The 18415-nt window shown below is 43.3% G+C and overlaps 1 protein-coding gene across 1 annotated transcript in view; it reads right to left on the bottom strand.

Annotated features, from left to right (window-relative positions):
* LOC135225792 (F-actin-capping protein subunit alpha-like) overlaps positions 1-18100 on the bottom strand; it is a 179566-nt gene extending 161466 nt beyond the window's left edge. The window contains exons 1-3 of the mRNA XM_064265272.1: positions 17864-18100; positions 6323-6386; positions 5839-6062 (exon numbers count right to left, since the gene is read on the bottom strand). Of these exons, the coding sequence (XP_064121342.1) occupies positions 5839-6062; positions 6323-6386; positions 17864-17908 (333 nt within the window). The 5' untranslated portion in view covers positions 17909-18100. The remainder of the gene's footprint in view (positions 1-5838; positions 6063-6322; positions 6387-17863) is intronic.
* Between the last annotated feature and the right edge of the window lie 315 nt (positions 18101-18415).

The raw sequence follows: 18415 nt of genomic DNA, 5'->3' as shown, positions 1-18415 counted from the left end.
TATGCTTTCGTAAGCCTGAGAGCATTACATAATATAATGTTCTGCTGCGATAGAATCCTTTAATGAATGTTACCTACGGTAAACAGCATTGAAAGGTTGTATATCTCTCTTATTGAAAGCTTCTTAGCAAAAGGCCATACAATATTTTATTTATGTTAGCTAAACTATCCCCTCAATCCGGGAAGGTTAAGACCGCGATTGTAGGGGAGAGATACGGATAGTTATTCCATCTCGCAGGAGAGAGAGAGATACACCCGACCGCTCATGACTGACAGTAACTGGCGTAGGCGTACTGCGTTGGTCTCAGGCTCTCAGCGAAAGCAGTCCCCGCTTACTCTTCCAGAGTTGCCAGCTACTCCATTTAATAAAGGAATTTTATAAAATTATTATCGAACTTCAGGAAGTTCTTATTAAAGCATATTTAAGCGAAACAAGACTTCGATAAATCTAGAAGCTAAGTAGGTGTTGTCTTAACAATCCCTTTAAGCGTAGCCCTTCCTAGGAAAGTCGTAGAAGGATACTGGTAATTGAGTTGCACAGAAAAGAAGTAACTACGGTAGTGTTTATGATTTGACCGTATCGTATTCTCATACAGCAGAAACTCTACTACCTTCTACTATCTTCGTTCTTTCGTTAATAGAACATAGAAAGAGTATATATATCCTTAATAAGGAACGAAGTTAATCCAGGAACTCTTTAAATCTTCGTAATTTCCTCATAAATCTCGCGGAAGAGACAGAATTCCTGTTCATCACTAGGGTTTACGGAAGGAAGTAGATATTTCCTATCCGCCATCATACCCAACGTCGATGAGATTCTTATTAAGAAAAACTCCCAAAGCTCTTGCCTCCTCGACGGGGAAGAGCATGGATGAAGGAGAGAGTCCGCATTGAGAGGAACTGCCTAACACAGGAGTCTTCTGAATAATGAAAAGGGGCTTCTCTTAGTATCAGAATCCTTGACAAAAGCAACGGCCGCCTGTGCGACATCTTGCACATTTGCCAGGGGAAAGTTGCTCAAGTTAAAAAAAAAACTCAAAGAGGAGTCTCGCGACTGACCTCTCTCTCTAAATGAAGATTTTGAATCTTCTGACGCCTGGCGTCTGGATCCTTGCGCCTAGCGCCTGGCGTCTGGGATAGTTTCCACGCGCCTGGAATGTTTTTTCCGCATGCTAGAAAGGAGACTCGCTCCTGGAACATTCCGCTTGCGTGGAAGGTCCCATGCGCCTAATAGATCCGAGCGCCTCTAGTCTTGTTATACGAGCCTCTTGCCAGTAAACGTTCAATGGAAGCATCCTTCTGATTGCCACTCTACTATAAGGCTCCTCAGTTAAGCCGTCTGTTTTCTCTTTGAAGGCGCCTTGCGCCAAGAAAAAAGTTCTGGAACGCGGCTCGCACTCAGTTGCTGGAACGCGGCACGCGTTTATCTGTATGAACGAGGCTCACGCTAGTCTGTTGGAACGCGGCTCGCGCTAGTCTGTTGGAAACGCGGCTCGCTGCTGGCTGTTTGGAACGTGGCTCGCGCTAGCTTGCTGGCTGGCTCTCAGCCTCTCGCTCAGTGAGTCAGTGTTCTCATTATTCAGAGAACGAGCCAGATCGTCCGAACTCCAAACATGTTACATTCTTCGTCTTATACGGATGTAAGATGAAGAAACGGAAGAAGAGACGCACTTTTTAAAGGATGCCTTTCCGCAATGGCTATCCCTGGCAGTCTGGGACGTTTTACAGATCCTGCCGAGGGAACGCCCGATCGGTGGGGATTCTCCATAACCTCCGTAAGGCTTTCGACTTTCCTTCTCCTCTGGGGCTTGTGAGTTTGGAAGAGGTCTAGGCCTGAGAGCGAGACAGAGCCGATCGAACGCACCCTCTACTAATTAGGACGCCTTTCCAATGGCGAACTTGGCAGTCTGGGACGTTCTACAGATCCTGCCGAGGGGACGCCTGATCGGTGGGGATTCTCCATAACCTCCGTAAGGCTTTCGACTTTCCTTCTCCTCTGGGTATGTGAGCTTGGAAGAGGTCTAGGCCTGGGAGCGAAACAGAGCCGATCAGAACGCACCCTCCACTGCACTAAACACTAAAATCACTTACTTACCTTTCAATAGCTCGTATTTTGAGCTACATCCTTTGTTTGTCTTCAAATTGCAATATGAATTTGAAGATTCTGTGAAGTAAGAAGGAATGATGATACCACACTACTAGTATTGTTAATGCTCTAAACTGCTCGTTAGTACGAGAGCTATATAAACTTCTAAAGGAAGCGTAACTATTCTTTCCTTACTTCCTCAAGAAGGAAGTTAGCTCAATCAATTCTAACATTTACTACACGTTATTATGAATAAATATTATTTAATTCTTCTTGCAAACTATGTGTCTACCGAAAAGTTTCGGTAGTTACACGTAAACAATTTTTCGAAATTTTCGAAGCCAAAGTATTAAAACAAACAAATTAAATATTGCGCATGCCGAACCAAAAAAAAGATCCAGTACTTCCCTGCAAAAGATAGCCCAGAAAGATCGATGGCGATGAAATCCAAAAATCAAGTCAGGAGGAACTGCAAACGTTGTTTACATTCCAAGCGACAGAAAAAATATGAATAGAAAACGGGAATGGTTCCTAATCCTGCCACCCAGGGCAGGACGGTAGATCACCTGACCTACCTGCAGCGTGTGCCGCGAAATTTGAATTTCTGTCGGGGACGACGGAGTCTTAGCTATGTATATATCTGACAGGTAAGTTGATTGTATGAAACCAGGAAATTAAACACTTCCAAGACGTGGAAAAGCCCCTTGAGGAAGTGATCCAATTCAGAAAGGCCCCATGTCGCTCGGGCCGAGTTTAAGGCATGCCTCCTCGAAGAGTCTACTAGACTCGAGAAGTCAGATTCTGCCGAAGCAGGAAGAGACAGTCCCATGTTCTCTCCAGTCTCGTACCATATGCCTCTTCTGCCCGTCAGTTTGGCAGGAGGCATACAATACACCGTCCTTCCCAGTTCCTTCTTTGATTGTATCCAGGAACCGAGAGACTGCAGGGCCCTCTTCATTGATATGGCCGGTCTCATTTTAAGGAAGGACGACGACTTCAGAGCTTTAGCACTTGAAAAGAGAGAGCGCGGAGAAGGAGGAGCAGCTGGAGTCAGAGAATCTCCATATTCTTCAAGAAGGAGAGCCGTTAGAACTTTATAGTTCGATAGTCCTTCTTTACTTGGAGCCTCATCTTCTGACACTTCCTCTAGTTCAAGAGGGTCAGAAGGAGAACGATCCCTTTTTTCGCATGTACCTTCCTTCGACTTCATTCTCTCCAAAGGCGAAGGACTTCTCATAGGTGAGGGACTAAGTGACATCGCCTCCCTATGTCTACTCACTGGCGATTCTTGTCTAACGGGCGCCTGGCTGGCTCCTCGTTCCTGGTTGGCGCCTGGCGCCTGGTTGGCGTCTGGCGCCTGGAATGATCTTGGTTGTATTCTGGCGCCTTGCGCCTGGTTGGCTCTTCACGCCCTGCGAAAACTTCTCTCTTGTACAGAGAATCACTTTCAGGCGTTGCCTGGCGCCTGGCTGGCGCTTCTTCCTCTTCTTCCTCTCGCCTGTCCAGTGCTTCGTTCCCCCCAGAGATGGCCACCTGTGCGACATCTTCCCTGGAGGGTTCGTTGCGCCTGGCAGGAGATCGGTGTCTAGACCTTTTGATAGGCAGCTTGTCGTCCTTTCTACGAGGAGGCTCTTTGGATAGGACTCCCACCAAAGAAGCTAGCTGCTCCTGTATATTTAACAGGATCTTCTTGGTCGAAGGCTCTCTTTCCTCTTCATAAGAAGGAGAGGGAGACCTGGAAGGCGATTGAGGTTCCCTTGCAGCAAAGGGAGTCGACTCTTTTCTAGCTCTCTTGATAACCGAGGGCGCTTCTTCTTCTGAAAAGCGCTCGGGGCTAGAATCCAAAGCAGGCTCTTTCCAGTTCCTCTTCAATGAGCGAGAAAGCTTCGTGTCCTTCCACCCGCGTTTCGGCGAGGGAGATCCTGAAGAAGAGAAGCACTCACGTAGGATGCTTTTTCTATAGCGGTCCCTGGCAGCCTGAGGCGATACAGAGCCTGCCGAAGGGATGCCTGATTGGTGGGGAATCTCCACAACCTCCGTAAGGCTTTCGACTTTCCTTCTCCTCTGGGCCAGGGAGCTTGGAAGAGGTCTAGACCTGGGAGCGTCGCAGAGCCGACCAGACGCCCCCTCCACTACACTGGGGACACTTACATCACTAGAAATATCACCATCACTTTGCTTACCTTCTAAACCCGCCATTTTTTCTTGCATCCTTTGAAGGGAAGCTTTCAGGTCTGCAAATTCCGAAGCCGAATCTGTTGGATTTGCAAACTGTGATCGGCCTGATACAGAGGGAGAATAATTATGAGGAGAAGCAGCTACAGAACTAGATAAAGGTTCATTAGATCTAGATCTACTTAGGCTTTTAGAAGCCGCTTTCCTCACTCTGTCTCTCTCTAACTTCTTCAAGTAAGAAGTTAGAGTCTTCCATTCTTCAGCACTCAACCTTTCACATTCATTACAGGTGTTAGCCAAAGAACATTCAACAACTCTACAACGTCAGCATACAGTGTGAGGATCTACCGAAGCCTTCGGCATCCTCACCTTGCAGCCTTCATTCACACACACACTCACACCAACACTCGAGTCAGACATTTTAAAGAAGAATCCAAAGCCAAGTCCAAAAACAAGTCCATGATAGCGAATGCCAAAACAACGATCCAAGTACGTCACCAAAAGTTGGTAGAAAGATGATCAATTGCGTTGAAAAAAGAATTCCAGTCAGGAGGTAGTAACAACAATGTTGACACCACCGGCGACAGAGAAAATCTGATAGAAAACAGGAATGGTTCCTAGTCCTGCCACCCAGGGCAGGGCGGTAGATCACCTGACCTACCTGTAGCAAGTGCTGCGAAATTTGAATTTCTGTCGGGGACGACGGAGTCTATAGCTAAGTATATATCTGACAGGGAAGTTGAATGTATGAAAAAGTTTTTTTCATAAATTCACCATAAATCGAAATATTGTGCTAGAGACTTCCAATATGTTGCAAAATGAAGGTAAATGATTGAATATTACTAGAATATAACAGTTTTAGCTTACAATAGTGTTTTTCGACCATTTCGGTAGAGTCAAAGTTGACCGAAGGTTGAAATTTTTGCACGTATCGTTATTTATATGAAAATATTTTAAAACTGATAAAAGCTACAATCATGAGTATTTTTTTGTTGTATTCTACATGAAATTGCGCACATTTTTATATACGTATAATACTCCATGTAATGGCTAATTAAAAATGGTGCAAAAATTATGTCAAAGTGACAAAATAATTTCTGAGATGTGTCACTGATACTTTTTAGTGCGATAAGAAAAAAATTTGCGCTTGCGCGCCTGCGTAACGATTGTAAACAAAACAACACCTTGATCTGTGAACTCCCAGCATCCCCCAAGGCGCGTGATACAAAAGTTTTCGGCTGGTAGGCCTATTGTATTCATTATTTTGTTAATTCATATTTTCTTTTCTAATAACTATGTTTCTGTATTTCCTATTACCTTCTGTATATACTTTTGTCAAATGAACAACATATTCTTTGAAAGCTTGAAATCAAGTCAATGGCCCTTGTGGGCGTGTTCCATATGAATAGGCGTCATGGTCTAAATAATAATTTGGAAAAAAAAACACCTAGATTTTTTAAAGTTCACAACTACACAAGCCCAGTACTATTTTATGTATCTTTCATTCCATGGAAGGGCTAAACACTGGAGAAATTCTTATTTATCAATTAGTAATGAATTTTCAAGTAAAGAACTAACCTTCAAGTCCGTTGCTTCCTTCCTTAAATGATCAAACTTGAAAGTCTGTTTAGCTCTAGGGTCTAGAAACCGCCCTCCACCCAAATCATTGTATTCAGTGACCAGTGCATAATGGCTCTGTCCATCTAGCCTCACAGGAGTTAGTTGATCTTTATTATATTCAGCTATTGCTCTTGCTACTCCTTCGCGCAAAAGTGTGTCGTTGTTGACAAGTGTTCGCACATCTGTTGCAAAGAAGAAAAACAATAACAATACATTTTAAAGCAAAACAACCCCCCCCCCCCCCCAACAACTCATAAGTTATGCTTTATGTACAAAGGACAATGTGTTACTATTTCATAAGTCTTTTATCTGTAATATCTAATTATGCATTAAAATATACCTACTGGTAGTACCATTACATACTAAAGTGTAACAATCTTCGTGCTAGTGTATATTTTGAAATGAATATGTAGTGAATAAGGTATTAAAATTTTTCACTCACCATTAAAAACTTCATTGAATTCACCAGGAGGGGAATGTAAGACGAAGTCAGAAGCAATGCGCACCTGAAAAGAAATTAAAGGTTATTTTGCTGCAATTAATAATGATATTGTTAGTATACAATAAAGTTTTGTACATACTTACCCGGCAGATATATACTTAGCTATAGTCTCTGACGTCCGACAGAATTCAAAACTCACGGCACACGCGACAGGTAGGTCAGGTGACCAGCCCACTCCCGCCGCTGGCCAGAACGGGGCTATGAGGGTCAGTTTGGCTCCCTCTGCTGCTGCAAACTTCCTTACTACTTTCGATATGATTTTGAACGGAGGAAAAGCATACCCGTCTATTCCGGACCAATCGAGGAGAAGGGCGTCCACCGAAATCGCCCTTGGGTCGGCGATCGGGGAGCAGTAACTTTCCAGCCTGTTGTTCCAATGGGTGGCAAAAAGATCTATATTTGATCTCCCCCAGAGGTTCCATAGTCTGTTGCATACCTCCTGATGCAACGTCCATTCTGTAGGCAGTACTTGGTCTCTCCTGCTCAGAAGGGTCGCTCTTACATTTTTGTCCCCTTGAATGAATCTCGTCCGGAGAGTGATTCTTCTCTCTTCTGCCCAAAGCAGTAGTTCTCTTGCTTTCTTGTAAAGGGGAGAACGAGTGCGTCCCTCTTGCTTCTTGATGTAACTAGGGCTGTTGGTTTGTCCGAATGAAATCTGCAGGACTGAAACTGGATCTGAGCCTCGAAGTGTATGAGAGACAGGTGAATCGCTGTTAATTCCTTCATATTGATGTGCCAGGACACCTGTTCTCCTTCGGTGCCTGACACTTCTCTCGTCCCTAGAGTGGCTCCCCACCCCGCATCTGAGGCGTCGGAATACAACACTAGCCGAGGGTTCAGAACGTGAAGGGATACTCCTTCGTTGATCCTGCACGGATTCATCCACCAACGCAGGTCCTCCTTTATTTCCTTCGTGATCTGGAAGGAATCGGACAGATTTTGGGATTTCTGATCCCAATGTTCTCTTAGATAGAACTGTAAAGGCCTTAGGTGAAGCCTTCCTAGAGAAATGAACTGTTCCAACGAGGAAAGGGTCCCCAGAAGACTCATCCATTCCCTCGCGGAACATTGTTCTTTCTCTAGGATGGTTGCTACTTTTTCCAAGCAGCGGTTCTGTCTTTCCTGTGATGGAAACATGAAAACCCCGAGAATCCATCCGAATCCCCAGATAAACAATGTTCTGCTGGGGAATCATCTGGGATTTCTTCGGTTTACCAACAGTCCCAAGGACTGTGTTAACTCCAGTGTCAGCTTTAAGTCCTCCAGACATCTGACTCGCGGACTGTGCTCGTATCAGCCAGTCGTCTAGATACAAGGATATTCGAATCCCTTCGAGATAAAGCCAGTGAGCCACATTTTTCATTAGTCCCGTGAATACTTGGGGGGCTGTTGATAGTCCGAAGCATAGGCCCGAAAATTGAAAATACTCCTTCCTTGAGCCATAAATCTGAGGTATTTCCTGGAAGACGGGGTGTATTGGCACGTGGAAATAAGCATCCTGCAGGTCCAGGGATACCATCCATTCATTCCCCCCCTGGACGCAGGGCTGCTAACACCGAGGCTGTCGTCTCTATTGTGAACTTCCTCTTTGCTACGAACACGTTCAGGGCGCACGTCCAGGAACGGCCTCCAACCTCCTGAGCTTTTCGGTAACCAAGAATACAGGCGATTGTAAAACCCCTGGGAAGAGAGATCTTTTACTTCCTCTATGGCTTCCTTGTAAAGCATCTGCTCCACGAGATGTAGAAGGGCTTGTTTCTTGACAGAATCCTTGTAGTTTGCTGTTAACTCCCTTGGAGTTGTAGTTAAGGGAGGTTTTTTCCCTGAAGGGGATTAAATATCCTTTCTTTAGGATGGATAGGGACCAGGCATCGGCACCTTTCTGTGCCCAAGGTTCGTAAAAGTTTAGAAGCCTGGCACCCACTTTTGTCTGGAGGACCACAGTCTCACTGGGTCTTGACGAACGGCCTTCGAGAAGACCTTCCTCTCTTCTCCGGTCGTCTACTTCTAAGAGAAGATCTAGGTGCAGACCTTCCCCGAAAGGGCTGCTGGAAGGGAACTTTCTCCTTCTTTGCAACCTGAACAGCAGGTTTTAGCCTTTTAGCTGACTGGGCCAGCAGTCCTGTGTGGCCTTTTCTGATAAAGTCTTTGATATATCCCTCACTATTTCCTGAGGAAAAAGGTGAGTGGAGAGGGGCGCGTATAAAAGGGAGGATCTCTGCAGAGGTGAAACAGATTTCGTTAAGAAGGAGCTAAACACTGCCCTCTTCTTCAATATACAGGATCCAAAAAGGGATGCCACTCATTGGAGCCATCCATAACCGCCTTGTCTAGGCAGGTTAATACACTGCCCAACTCTTCCATGGTAACGAAGTCTGGTTCTTGAGACTTCTTGGCTAAAGCTCCAAAGCCCAGTCCATAAAGTTAAAGACTTCGAGAGTCTTGAAGAGGCCCTTGATGAGATGATCAACCTCACACATTCCCAGAGGCTTTTGCAGAGTGCAAAGAGAGCGTCGTCTTGACGCATCTACAAGATGCGGAAAAGTCCGCATCAGAGGACGAAGGGAGTCCCAGGCCCATTGGCTCCTTGGTGTCATACCACATACCTGGTTTCCCCGTCAGTTTAGAGGGAGGACAAGAAAATACTGTCTTCCCCGCTTCCTTCTTAGATCTGAGCCAGCTCTCGAGACTCTTCAGAGACTTTCTCATAGAGAGTAGGGTCATCCTAACGAAGGAGGAGGACTTCGACATTTTCGTACTGGATAATAAAGATCCCGGAGAAGGGGGATCGACTGGCGTAGCGAGTCTCCAAACACCCTGCAACAAAAGAGAAGCAAGTCTCTTTCTAGTCGAAACTCCTGCATCTTTGGATATCTCTTCATCCGAAACTTCTTCCAAAAGCGATCCAGGAGAAGAGGGCTTTGCCTTTCAGGAGACCGATCCGTAGAAAGAAGCCTTTTTCTTTCGTCCTTGTTTCTATCCTCCTTCCTGCACGAGTCCTGGAGCTTCCCTATACTCGGGCTTCTGCTCTGCTCCTTGCGTCTGCTAGGAGAGGCGCTTGCGTCCTGAATCAGACGCCTGTGAGGCGAAGAGCGCCTGCTAGGAGAAAGGAGAACATCCTGTTCCTGGCGCCAAGAAGGAGAGGCGCTTGCGTCCTGGTGAGCGCGCCTGGGCCAAGAAGGCGAGGCGCTTGCGTCCTGGTGAGGCTGCCTGGTCCAAGAAGGAGAGGCATTTGCGTCCTGATGAGGACGCCTGGAAGGCGAAATGCGCCTGCGAGGAGAAAGGAGAACCCTTTGTTCCCTTCGTCCAGGAGAGGAGACGTTTGCGTCCTGGTGACTGCGTCTAGCAGGCGAATAGCTCCTTTTCCCTTTGCGTCCATCCGGAGAGGAGCTAGATTCTCTCCTATCCCTCCTGGGAGGCGAAGAAAACTTGTCCAAATCTCGGCGCCTATTCGGCGAAACTCTTGCGTCCTTAGAAGGATATTTAGAAGATCCTACGGGACTCCTGATTCCTGGGTACTTCCCAGAGGGAGAGGGTTGTTCCTTCGGGAAATGTCTAGAGGGACGAACGAACGCTCCTTCCTTCTTGCGGAGCTCTGAATAGAGAGGGGCTCTCTTCTCTCCCGGAGCTCTTAGCCGCACGAATTCTCTCACGAGAAATCCGCGAATCAGGCTCCTGATACTTGCCATGAGAGGCGAAATCGTCTCTAGCAAAACTCCTGGGAGAACTCTTGCTCGTAGGAAGTTTCCGATTAGCGTTCTTAGCAAGAGAAGACACACGAGTCCTGTCATATGCGACTGAAGAAGGTCTCGCTGGGGACGAAAACCTTTCAGGCGAGGAGCGTCTGCTAACGCCAGGGCGCCTACTCTCTGAGGCTCTCCTAACAGAACTCTTGATGGGAAGAGAAACGTCTTTCTTCCTAGAAGAGCCTTCAGAAAGAAATCCCACTAAGGCAGACAACTGCTGTTGGAGTCCTACAAGACTTCCTTCGTCTTGTGTGAGAAGTCTTCCGGAGAAGAGACAGGAGATCTCGTAGCTCTCTTCTTACGAGCAGGCGAATACTCCGGAAAAGGCTCAGGACTGGAATGCAACGCTTCGCTTGCTGGCGTTTTCCAGGATCTCTTAAGAGGACGCGACTTAGAGGAAGAACTCCATCCTCTTCTTGGAGACGAAGAGTCTGAGTCCGAAAAAGCACTTCCTGAGGAGCTTTTGCAGTAGCTGTCCTTGGCAGCCTGGGAAGCGGCTACAGGATCTGCCGAAGGGACGCCTGACCGTTGGGAATACTCTACATCCCCCTTGTGGCTTTCAACATTCCTCCTCCCTTGGTCATGGGAGTTTTGAAAAGAGGTCTTAGGCCTAGGAGCCAATGCGGAGTCGGTCAGACCGCCCCCTCCACTTCACTGGGGACACTGCACAAATCACTGCACACATCACTGCGCTTACCTGTCTCCTTCATTGCTTGCAGTTGCGATTTCAAGCTGATTATTGAGGCTCTCATTGCAGCCATTTCCGTAGACGCATCTACAGGTTCGCTGCTGGGGGAAGGGGCTGAAACCAAACTATGAGCAGGTGAATTACCAGAAAAGTTAGGAGCTACTTCCTGTTCAATAGAGCAGGATCTACTTGAGCTTCTGATGGAAGCCCTCCTAACTCTATCATTCTCAAGTTTCCTTACATAAGAAGCCAAGGTCTTCCATTCCACTTCCGTTAAACTCTCACATTCCAGACAGGTGTTAGTCGCAGAACAATCATTCCCCCTACATTTTTTACAGACCGTGTGAGGATCCACCGATGCTTTCGGTAGCCTCACCTTACATTCCTCTTTCGCACACACCCTAAATACATGTGCCACGTCAGACATTTTAAAGAGAATCCAAACCAAAATCCAAAAAACGGTCCACGATAAGCGTATGCCAAAACCAAAGATCAAAGTACATCACCAAAGGTCAAATAGATAATCCTCGGCCAACGAGAAAAGAATTCCAATGCAGGAGGTACCAACAACGATGTTGTTGCTACCGGCGACAGAAAAATTCTGGTTAGAAAACGGGAATGGTTCCTATTCCCGCCACCCAGCGGCGGGAGTGGGCTGGTCACCTGACCTACCTGTCGCGTGTGCCGCGAGTTTTGAATTCTGTCGGACGTCAGAGACTATAGCTAAGTATATATCTGCCGGGGAAGTTGCATGTACAAAAAAATATACTTAAGACCACAAATTTTATTTATTTACTACTAGACTATAGTCATGGCGTATGGACGAGGATGGAAGTGAGGTCATGGCAACAGGTGGAGGACAGACTTGCAGGCAAAGAAGTACTGAAAATGATGTCAAGGCATTTGGACTATAAGTCCAAGTATATTCTCAGTGACAGCGAAGATGGCAAAAAGGTCTTCTGTCGCCACTTACAGCAACCGGAGGGCCTCCTCAGGACATGTACATGAAGAGTAGTGAAGAATTTATCAAGAAAATCCATCAATGAATAGGAAGAGAGATCACCCTCAGTCAAACACAGCAGTGACACCCTATGCAGTCAAACGAAGCCATGACATCACAGGCCCATTTTTGACGTAACACAGCAGACTACTCTTACAGAGAGAGAAGGAACATTGTGTAGTACAGAAAAATGTTATAACAAATCAGTAGTACAATTATATAAAATGATAAAAGGGTACCACGTCAAACATGAGATGATATTCAAAGCATTCTGTAAGGTTGGTATCCCTGCATGAAGATGCCATATTGTCGGCGAGCAAGGAGCTCCGATAACAGCAAAGAACACACCGCCGACAATACTGACTGCTTACAAAGTGTCTCTCTCTCTTCACTGCACAAACACACATCAGAAATGAGTGAAGTGGCATTTCTGTTGAAGGGAAGTGAAGTCGAGGGGCTATCGAGTTCTGACCGGAATGCCACTGCTGCCAGACTTCTAAGAAAGAAGCAGGGCTGACAGCTGCAGAGCCTGTAACTAACCATAATATGCTTTCTCCCTCAGGAAAGATTTCTATCCTGTGAGAGGGAAACAAATCAATTTAATTAAGGATAGAGGATAGAGGGAAAGAAGGGAGTGAGCCATACTGTTCCGTACGACCCACGCCCCTCTCCCACCAAAATGAACACGACAACAATCATGGCTGGTCCCGCAAAAAGATGGAAGATTGCAATAGTACGTCATTAAAATTCGTGTTGAAGAAGAGTGGGAATATACTCCTACGCTAGACAGCCAAATCCTAGCATAAACACCTTGTCTGCAACATGAACCCCTAACATCTCAAACATCCCAAAGCATACAAATTCTGAAAGACAAAAACATTATCATGTTTCCAGAAAATGTGTAAGCAGATACAGGTATTCCTCGTTTAACAACGGGGTTCCATTCCAGCGACCACGTTGTTAAATGAATTCATCGTCAAACGTGTCATTCTCTTTATTTTGACTAATATCATTAATTTTCAGTTAGATATTATACACAGAACTAGTTTCTAACATAACCTACTACTTGGCAAAGTTTTGACGATGCTTTTTATCATTTTATTATATATATTTCAACTCCATCATTTTATAACTTCATAGGGTATAATTTTCTTTAAAATAGTGTACTTTATTTAACGCATTTAGCCCTATGTTCCCGAGTTAGCCTACTAGTAAGTCAATACAATGTTAAGTCAATACAGTACTAAACTTTTCTCAGAATCTGCACATTATTTAGCAGTGACTTTCTTACTCTAAATTTGATATTTCATAATTATCGCTATTAGTTTCTTTGTCATTTATTTTTATTGTACAGGGTAGCGAGATAAAAAAAATAATGAATGAATTTCGGCATACTAAGAGTAAGGAATTCGTGCATGCTAAATGTCTCGTTGTATTGATTAAAAGGACTAACTTGGTAGAGACTTCTCAAGTGGAATATTTGAAAAAATATACAGAGGTACCTTGAAATACGAAAGGCTCAACTTACGAAAAACTTGAGATATGAAAGCCAATACGAAAAATTTAACGGCTCTACATACGAAAAGTTTTCAAGATACGAAAGGTTTCTGAAAGTCTGAGATTCGCCCGGATAACAATTTTGAAACTCGCGCTGCGCGCCGCCATCTTAGTACTAGTAGACTCGCCACCATCCTCCTGCTCTCCCATTGGTTCCTGATGCTAGTCGCGGCCATGAAATCCTTCTCTCCTATTGGCCAGCATCCCTCCCATCATGCATCTACTATGTACACGTGGTGGCGTGCCTCGGCCACTCGGTACCAGCATTGTTATAGTACGCACGCGGTATTCGTTTTCGGGATCGTCAATGTGTATTTAAAAAAAAAAAAAGTGACCAAGATCTCTCACATAGGATAAGTGATCAAGGTCTCTCTCATGGGATAACTGGAAACTTTGCAAGGTTGGTAGAATATCCACTCCCTGCTGAACAGAGGGTGTAGACCAATCATTTACAACATGCATACCAGGACGTATAATCAAGGCACTTCAGTTTATGTTGAAGGTCAGCAGCCGAACATTCAGTACCCCAATCAGTTGCAGAGAGAGCATTTGGTTGAACAGGGTTTTGATGGACACCAGGGCCAACAGAGTCATGAGGTGCAAAAAAAGAACCAAGTGATAAAAAACAAAGTTTAAATTCTGTATAAAAAAAAAAAAAAAAACCACCTACGTAAAGTAAAAAATAAAAAGTTAAAAATCAAAAAAAGAAAGAAAGAAAAAAAAAACCCGCAGAAATTAAAGCCGCTTTTCATAAAGTGCAATCATTTGTAGAAGACACCCCCCAAAAAGGCTCACACAGGAACAATGTGTGTGTATATTTTTTAAAGTGTACGTACATACATATATACAAAAGAAAAAAAAACGGCAGAAATTAAAGCCGCTTTTCATAAAGTGCAATCATTTGTAGAAGACACCCCCCGAAAAGGCTCCACCGGAAACATTGTGAAAAGTAGGCAGAAGCAATCTTCCTTGGATAGTTACGTATGTACGTAGCCTCACTCGAAAGGTAAGCTTCCACATTTTACGTACAGTATATTTCTTGTTACCATGTACACTAATATACTCTTTATTTACAGGTTATATTTTGCATTTTTTATTAATTTAGGTATTGAATAGTCCAAATTGTTGTAGAATTTCATTGTTTATAGGTCAATTTAGCTTTATTATGAAATTTACTGGGGTGTTTTTGGAGGGCTTGGAACGGATTGGCCATTTTACATGTAAAATGTGGCCCAAGATACGAAAACCTCATGATACGAAAGGCGCCTCGGAACGGATTAATTTCGTATCTCGAGGTACTACTGTATTTCTAAAGTAGATACAATCCAATGTTTCTAACCTTGTCGTACATCTGGCTGCCGAAAACCATCGCGGAGCAGATGACAATTAGTAGATTATATATATTTTTTTTGCTAGCACTTTTCATTGATTAAAGTCTATATTAGTATTTTGAATTTTTTTAATAACTGTATGCCAGAAATAAATGTAACCTTTAATGTTTGCATGCTAAGAATGGCAAAATCATCATTGCCACATTAGTGGAGCTTTACACATACGCTGATGCATTTTCATAAACTGTTTACATGAATTCTAGTTGTCATAGTAATGCAATAATGATAAAATTGCTTTAATATTTATGTATATATACTTCCAATACATAGGCTAATTTCACCAATTTCCACGTTTTGTGTAAGTCTTATACCCAATTTGGAGGGTGAACACATACCAATTGGCAACAAAGAGAGAGAGAGAGAAGGGAAGGTAAAGGAAGGAAGAAGGACAGGAGTGGCAGTGGAGGTGGGGGAGAGGGTAGGTGGAGCTTTTAACTCCTGTGTTCGTATCCATTTCTGGATAGTGGTACAAGGCCAAGTGTCGTTATTCTTTACGATTAGTGATTCACAATACCCTTATAAATTATGGCACTGGGTGTAATACACTATAACAAAATCTCGTTCTGATACGAGTGTTCGTTACAGAAATATTGCCACAAAACGTGCTTGTACTGTCTCTAAAACCCATAGTAGGTATGCTGCTTAGTTGTCAATCAAGTTTTTTGTAATCAAGTATTTTTTACAAGCTAGCTATTGTATAAATTAGTATTTTTCTCAATCAAAACATATGCTCTTCAATGCTAACTTTCCTCTTTTAACAACTTTCTGGTCATTGCAAATTCGGCCCAATAATTTCTTATGGTGCGAAAACAGACAGAGGCCCAGGGACCGAAAGCGATTGTGTCACACTACGGTGGTAATCCGGCAGTAAAACATCTTCATATATCCAAAAAGTAAATAATAAAGATATATATATGCGCATTATGATTATAACAATTATATACATGAATAGCTGAAAACAATCTGCATGAATAACTGGTAAACTGTTCTGCAAGAAAGTTGAGTATAGCAATTTATTTACAATAGTTACGAAAGTCAAGAGTCGTGACGTCATAATACAGAACTTAAAAGAATGTTCTAATTCCAAAATATAATTACTTAAATTTGAGGCAGGAATCGAGTTACTTTTTCAATGACGAATATTTTCAAATTAATCATCATAAATATGTAAAATATTGATGCTTTACTATTTATTTAAATAATTATTGAGTGCACGCTTCGTCGTCGTCTTCTACCAAAACAGTAGTTTCCTTAAAAATGTCGTGGCCAGGGACTGTTTTCCGATTGTTGTGATGAAAGTGCCCCAGCGTCTATGGGTACAAGTGGTGTGCTGATTTATCACAGGATATGGGAAGTTTGTTGACACAAGCGACTCGGCAAACATCGAGATGGCGTCAATCTTCTAAGTTATTTAATCGTAAGTAAAAATTTCGAAAACGTTTTGGTGAAGTTTGCACTCCATTGGCCACCCTTTTCATAACCCTCTGATTAAAGCTTTAAATTTGGCCTTAATTTCTAACCTTGGAGAAAATACTTACTTCGAAAGGAGAGTAGTGGTCTTTAGTTGCATCTCTCACCAACAACAACTCGCAACTGATGACCATCTCCGGTGTCAGGACGCGTTATAAGTACTTTTTCATAGGGTGTCCAGCCGTGACCGTCGGTGCGTTGGCCAGTCCATGCGGTAGTTTACCCTAATCCAGTACAGGCGAGATAATTTTAGAAATTTACTAAGAAGAGAATTTGCTGTCATTTACATTTGCTACTACATTCCTCCCCGAAGAGTTGGAACTAAACTAAACGTGGCAGAAGCTCAGTGGAATGCCATGTTTACTGACAGCTCTCTGGGGTAAAAGTAAACACATCAACAAAAGATAGGAAATTTCTCATTATCTTGGAAAGTTCCTCAAATTATCGTACCTGTACTGCATTATATACAACCTTTACCAAAAAATTATATCAATAAATGATATCTCTGTGCAGCCATCTCCTTAACATTTGGTTACCCTCTTTGGCTAAGGAAAAAAATGTTAGAAACATTTAGGACATGGAAAAGTACGAAAATGGTATTTTCCAATGTGACATTCAAAAAATAGTTTCAAGAAAATAAAATCGTTCTTGAAACTGAGGACTGCGTAATTATAAGCACTCTGTAAATGCCTCCTAGGCTATACTACCTAACATCCACCTCTGTAAGTTAGCAGCATAGCTAACTTCCCAGTTATCGAGATGCAAATTTGTATGATCGAGATTGTTATACCTTTGGTGAGATAACCTTCTACATGTATATAACCTAACACTTCAGATAAATATAATACTATAGCACAACCGCTGCACAATAAGGTTAGAACTACCTAGCCTATGCTAGGATACTTTGGTATCAGCAAATCAATTAGGCTACACAATGTTGGTTAATCTTAAGAGTACAACTCTTATGTGTACTTAAAACATAAATTAGCAAAGGCCTTGACCTTTACCATTGATAACAGTGCCACAGACTACATTTGGCCTAGTTTAGGCAATGCATCACTTGCCTACGTCAGGTTCGCCCAACACCCTCTGATTTGGAATCTCTGGTACGGTCGACAACTAAGCCTACCTAGTATATGACCATCTTCTTCAACACAACAAGAACGTCTTACTGACGTTGAGCCAACAGCGACTCAATTGGAGCATCCCTCATTCGAACTAACAAACAACCAAAAGACAGATAAATTAACGTTTCATGAAGAAACACCACTTTCAACGTAGCCGAGCAATGACAGAACAATGTAAACAAACCCTTCCATTACTTTCCTGATCAATTCCCTTAAGAACACAAAAACACTTTCCACGTCCCTGAATCACTGGTGGAGTTGCTTTCACATATGAAATTGTTAAAAGAAACGCATGAACGTGTCCTGAATAAATTCATGCCATGAAAATGTTATTTTTGACATGCCGGTCCTAAGCAGGATACGCCCACAGTCCTCATTTACACAACTCCATCATTTCTGTCGCAACACAGTCACGGACTATAATGGCTGATATACTTATGTACACGGATTTCAGTAGTAAAAGCAAATCCCTGTCCAAAATACCCTAGAAATAATACAAAACCTTTTCATCATCGGTGAGCTGGTCTCCAAAGTCTGTTGACGCCATGTTGGATTTCACGATGACTTCCGCTATACGTGTTTCTTATAAACTACTTTATACTTTCCAATCCTTATATTTCTCCTTATGTTATCGGAATACAACCTTGATGACACTAGCAATGTTAGAATCAATATGCATATACCAAGGACAAAACCTATAAATAATTAAGGTGTCAGTTAAGGCAATCGTTTTCTTTCGTACAGCCTAGATTTTCGTTTTCTTTCACTTTATCAGCGATGACTCATAATAGCCCTACTGGGCATATGGGCATAACACCGATAAGGATATTATCATTTGAATGATGATACACCCACTCATTGCCTAAAAATTACAGGGAGAAGTGTTTTACTTATTTTAGCTTCAAATGCATCTTATTTTATGAAACACGCCCTTTTGACCTCTGACCTCAGTATTATTCGACCATTCCTTTTCCCTCTCCTACTCGAGCATGTGACCGTGTGACCTGACGCTAATAATACTTGATATGCAGCACAAGGCCAGTGAAACGAACGA

This window comes from Macrobrachium nipponense, chromosome 13, assembly GCF_015104395.2.
Source record: "Macrobrachium nipponense isolate FS-2020 chromosome 13, ASM1510439v2, whole genome shotgun sequence".
Lineage (NCBI taxonomy): Eukaryota > Metazoa > Arthropoda > Malacostraca > Decapoda > Palaemonidae > Macrobrachium > Macrobrachium nipponense.
The sequence above is the reverse complement of the archived record's forward strand: the minus strand, read 5'-3'. Positions and strand labels throughout refer to the sequence as shown.